General features: G+C 42.5%; 1 protein-coding gene across 1 annotated transcript; it reads left to right on the top strand.

Annotated features, from left to right (window-relative positions):
• Positions 1–6: 6 nt before the first annotated feature.
• Positions 7–4,321, top strand: EDN1 (endothelin 1). Its single transcript, XM_085299911.1, has 4 exons — positions 7–56; positions 1,022–1,180; positions 1,444–1,551; positions 3,033–4,321. Exons 2-4 carry the CDS (start codon positions 1,080–1,082, stop codon positions 3,169–3,171), a joined length of 348 nt encoding a protein of 115 aa, XP_085156037.1. The 5' UTR covers positions 7–56; positions 1,022–1,079; the 3' UTR covers positions 3,172–4,321.
• The last annotated feature ends 1,372 nt before the right edge of the window (positions 4,322–5,693 follow it).

Raw genomic sequence — 5,693 nt, 5'->3', positions numbered from 1 at the left:
GACGAGGAGTGCGTCTACTTCTGCCACCTCGACATCATCTGGATCAACACCCCCGAGTGAGTGGGGCGCTCGCGGGGCCGTGCGCTTTGGTCGGAAAACYGGGCTGGGGGACGGAGGGGGCTTATAAACCACAGACTCCCGCGCAGAAGTTAGGAGGAGAGGAAGGATTTCTTTTTCCTTTCTTTTTTCTTCTTGCACCTGCGATAGCTCCTACTGTTTTCCCCATTCCTCTSCTGCTGAGTATAGACTGTTTTCCGGGAGAAAGCCGGCAGGATTTGACCAGCTAGGTTGAGCAGATAACTCCTAATACCCCTAGCACATCTGCATTCCTGAACTGCAGACAGGAGTCTTTCCTTTGCTTGCTGCTCTGCAAAGGCTGTAGGATACTTTTTGCTACGAATCAGAAGCAAACAAAATGCCAAGAGCGTGATTTTGCCAGCCTGACTTTGCATAAGCATTTTTCCARCAACTCAGGAGGCTGAAGGTCTTTCTTTGGCGTGAGGTGGCTCCTTGCTACCTGTTGCTGCTGGCTGCTGCAAATTAACACGTCTCRTATTTAAGCAGAGATGAGTACGGTGTCAGTGTCCATTTCTGCAGTCTCCTCGCCAAAAAGTGCAGTGGGACAGAGTCTCAACTGACACTGCCAATGCAGCCTTTGGTGATCTATTCTATTGCTGGATTTCCTCCAAGTGGAGGCGATCTATTCCTCACTTTTATTACTTTTTTTCAGTTACCAAAGTTCAAAGAGAGGAAGCTTTATGGCATTCTATTGCACATGGAGGCATAACAGGCTTTTGAAATCACAATTAAAAGGTCATTAGCCTTCTCAGTAGTCATGCTAATGAGTGTGTTGCAGGAGCATCAGAAGAATTTGCATGGAAATTATGACCCACAAGGCATTCCTGATCCCACAACCTTTACTCATGCAATCAACTCCATTGATAACGTTGCCCAAAATACCCTGCTGCTCTGAAGCCACAAGATTATTTGAATCATATTCATGTTGACTCTTTGATTGTAGGAAGACTGTTCCGTATGGACTTGGAGGCCCTTCTCGATCCAGAAGATCACTGAAGGACATGGTACCTGAGATACTCACTGAACCTAGCAGCAGATGTCAATGTGCCAACCAGAAAGACAAGAAATGTCTGAGCTTCTGCCAGACAGGAAAAGAACTCTGGTGCGTTCATTGTTACTGCTCTTTAAAAGACAACGCCTGTGAAAGGGCCAAGTTGTGGTATGCTTACTCATTTTGGCACTTGCTGGGCGGATAATCTTCCTAAAGCCTTGCCTTCTACCTAGGTATTCATGCTATTATGACACATACCACAGTTTGGCCTAGAAAGATTGCTTATTACATGCCTTGCAAAGTAGTAGATTAGATGAGTCTCCTGGTGGACTACAGGCTTTTTTGTTAACAGCAATGCTTTTTCACTTCTATAGGGCTCAGTCTACAATGGAGAAAAGCTTGCAGCACCGGAACAAGGGTGGCAATTGCCTTGGACCCAGATGTGCGAATCAACAGTTTGTTGGCAGCAGGAAAATGAAGAGGTGAGTTTGTTCTCATCCTGCTGTCATTCCCCAGAGTAGCAATAGAAAGTACAGTTCTCCTCCCTTTGGGTCAGCATGAACTTAGCTGTGGATTCCAGCTCAAGTGTTTTGGAGGAATTGCTGAGAATTTTCCTTTTTAAAGTTGTTTATTCATGTAATTAATTCTTTATTTGCAAGGACAAGGGTACTGAGCGCTGCCTAGCCTCATTCTTTTGCTTAGAGGAAATAGACTTAGTGTGAGGCCTAAAGGGCTACTGAGCTTAAGGGTACGAAATCATTAAATTCTGGGAGAATGAAATAGAGCCTGACATTTTAGTGTGTTCACGCATTATCTCAATTACTTAATATGTTTCAATTATTTTTCTACAACAAAATTGAGTCAGAATGCCCTTTTTAGGTACTTCACTGCATTTTTTTCTGGAAAGAAAAGTTACTGACCTATCCAGATTTTTAGATATGTGATTTCTTCTGGCTGGTTTAGCTGGCTTTTTGAATGCAGTAAGACAGATTTCTTACCTGCTTAATCCCTTACATTGCCAGATAAACCTATGTAAATAAGTACAGGAAGCAGTGGAAATAACTGCAAAAAGGTGGAGAAAAGTGAAAATGAAGATTAAATTTGAGGCTAATCTAATACTTGAGACTAAGAGTAAATTAATATCACAACTGCCATTGGGGATCTATGTGTAATAAATTGAAAGGCTCTAGGCAGCAATATCATTTTTCAATGCTGTTCAGAGGTGTATGTGTTGGACTGAGTGCACCTAGAAACCCCCCGTGGTGAACTCTGCTTTGAAGCTAGGTGTTAGCATAACTGTCAGCTCCAGTTTCAGCTGAATGCCCATTACAAAATTTTGTACATATAAAAGTAGGCTCTTAAGTCCTACTTTCAAAAGCAAAACTGACTCTTTAGGACCAGGCAACCTGATGACTTCCAGTGAGATTTAGGCCCTGGAGGTCTTAAATAATTTTTTGAAAATGGGGCTTACTTTTTGAAAAACTACACCCATTCCTTGGGAGCAGGATGAGTTTTTACCTGAAACAAAYGAAATAGCCAATGAGAGTAAGAACACAGAAGACCTCGTAGTTGGGTACTTGCCATTCAAGGAAAGCCAGGGCATCTGTTTTTGAATATTTTAACTAATTTTAAGGTTTAGTTCAGTTCAGGTTAGAGTGTGGTGCTAATAATGCCAAGGTTGTGGGTTCAGTCTCCATACAGGCCACTCGTTTGAGGGTTGGACTCGATGATCTCCAGAGGTCCCTTCCAACCTTACCGATTCTATGATTCTGTAGAAATTCTGGATTCAATATTTTGGTTGGCTTAACTTAGCATAATTCTGACAGCTGTATAGCAAAGAGCAGTTTCTGAGGCTCCTAAGAAGTCTAGACTGTGAATAATTTAATCAAAGGGCTGAATGTCTGCATGCTTGAGACGCATCTTCATTATTGTAACAATAAGAGAGTATTTCTTATTTCTGCAGGCTGGAGGCCATTGGTAACAGTATCAAAGCTTCCTTCAGTATTGCAAAGCTGAAGGCTGAGCTCCAGAAGGGGAGGAAGCTGAAACATAACAGGGCGAATAAAAGACGAAGCACCTGGGAAAGCCTAAAAACATCCTAGTGGGAAGATCAACCAAATCATTCATCATCACACTTTTTGACAAAGTGTCACCAAAACTCTGTTTTGAATTTTAACATTCAACGATGGCAAAGCGCCTTTCTGTCCCAAGTGGTTGTGCAACAGAACACAACACGAAAGAAGTTCTGTATTTGGAGGTGTAAAAGCAGTACAACTCTAGGATTTCGTTCTTGTGGAATCCAGACGGATGAGTAGAGGGGGTGAAGGGAAATGCTCAGTAGCATATGTTAAACACCCTCTTTCTGAAGAAACATTTGAATATTGTTTCTGGAATGTTACCGATCAATTCAGCAGCTTTCAGTGTCGACCTCAAAAGCATTTTGCAAGGAACACTTTACAGATGTGCTTAGAAAGGACAGAAGGCAATATTTGAATAGACAGACTCCAAAACAAAGACTATTCTTTTGATGAAAATGCAAAATGAAAGCCACCATGCTACTTTAATCAGGACTTACTGCATATATACATGTCTACCTCGCGTACTGTTTGTTGCACTTCTGCTAGAGTATTTTTACACCTTGTTATTGCCTTTACTAATCAGCTGCAACCCTTTGCCTTTTTTCAGCAGTCTAGTTTACTCTTACAACCAGAGTTATCTGAATGTGGGTTAGATGCTGTGCCTGTGCTTGTTTGGATAGTCAAAAGTTCTGGATACTAAAGGACTRTTCAACATAGAATAAAAGTTAGAGAACACAACTACACTTCACATAACAAAGAGATTTGGCTAACTGAGGTTCCAATAATAGAGGTTGTTATGTCTTGCACACCACCAGAAATGCACTGAAGCAGAGCTGCAGCAGATACTGTTGTGAGATTTATTCAGTGTTTTGTTTGGTGTAAATCTGCAGAGACAAAGGGTTGTTTTAATTTATGTCAAAAGGCTAATATTGGGTGAATGTTTATAGCAGTGAATTTGTTCACATTGTTGAATTTTCTGACAGGTTTAATTGAATTCAGTGTGCTTAATTTGTATGTGTTTTGTATTTATATTACACAAATTCTTCATTATATTTACCATGTTGAATACACATTGAAGTAGGCCATATTGGTCTATGCATGTTTTATGTATTTCTGTATGAAATTGGGAAATGCTTTATGCCTATCAAGGTAAATATCTTCAGAAATAAATATTTTTAATTACTGCATTGGCTTGATTTTTAATAAGTGCTGTTTTTATGTAGGTTGTGATTCCGTGATCATGTAGGTAGATTGCCCCGTGTTCAAAGCTGACCTAGATGAGGTGTATGCACACAACTGCCTTTGTGTCAAATCAGCCAGATCACAACATACAAAGCTTATGCCAGGTCTGTGCCAGATGTGAGAGAACAGACAATACCTGTTCCAGCATAAAGCTTGCTCAGCAAAACTTYCTGAAGAAATTTGAATTGGCTAAATGAATATACACTGGAGTAGCGCTYTGTCATATGACTATTTTTGATCCAATATTAAAAATTCTAATGTTGGATTGGGCATACTGTTAAAATATGGCCAAAGATGACTAATGAGGGGCTGAATACATGTGAGACGGTACGGAAAATGCACACAGCAGATGCTCCATGGGCTGTATTAGACTAAGCACTGTTACGCTCTTTACTTACTAGAGACACCAATAGAGCCTGGTGCAAACCGGRGAGAAAAACTAGAGCAAGAGTCTGCATGCTTCCAAATGGTTTGGCCTAATGTGGTTGTGGCTGGAAAGGTGCTTACAGCAAGTAAGTAGATATGCTCATCTGAGATCCTATAGGAAAAAAAAGACAAAGAAGTTGGTCCATGCTTTTCAGTTTAAACTGAGTTTTTTTTTTCCTTTTTTAAAACAAACTTTTCCAAACAGCTACAATACAAGGTATGAGTGACTTAGAGAAACTGACTGCAGTCACAGTTAAAAATTTCTGAAGTTGTTTTCTATTTCTGTTCATGTGTCTGCAGCATTTTTCCTGCCCAAACACTGGAAGGCTAAAATATATATTGCATTTCCCTCCCACTGCTTTGTTACATTTTGGGGGTGGTAGTTCAGTCAAGAGATGGCAGTGTTGGCAGGCGCGGAGGAGCGGCGGATCCTCGCGTTTTGGCGGAGGAGGATCGGGCCCCCGCTGGCGCTATCCTTTGATCTCTGCACCGTAAATACGGCAGTGCCATAACCGCTTTGGGCAGACGCGGCTTCGGTGACCTCTGTCAGGCGCAAGGAGACCTCCTCATTAAAGCTCCCTGGTTTTCTGTTTCTTCCTTCCTCGGTGATTGCCTTTAGCCAGCGGAATAAACAAACAAATACGCCTCTCCCCGAGCCGGACTGACCGGGGAGCACGCGGCGCGCCTGGGAAGGGGGGCTGTGCATCCCGTCCGCCTCTCCYGCCGCTCGGGCTTCGGCTTCCCGGGCGGCGGGAAGGACTCCGGGACYGGAGGAGCCTTGCAACAGCCGCTACGCCTTGATTGAGGCTGAACCACACAGGTGGCCGGGCTAAATGGTGTTACAGGCAGGCTTGAGCCCTTCTGCTCTTCCTCAGGCT

Source organism: Rhea americana, unplaced genomic scaffold (genome assembly GCF_003343005.1).
Source record: "Rhea americana isolate MKP2758 unplaced genomic scaffold, rheAme1 scaffold_156, whole genome shotgun sequence".
Taxonomy (NCBI): Eukaryota; Metazoa; Chordata; class Aves; order Rheiformes; family Rheidae; genus Rhea; species Rhea americana.
The sequence above is the reverse complement of the archived record's forward strand: the minus strand, read 5'-3'. Positions and strand labels throughout refer to the sequence as shown.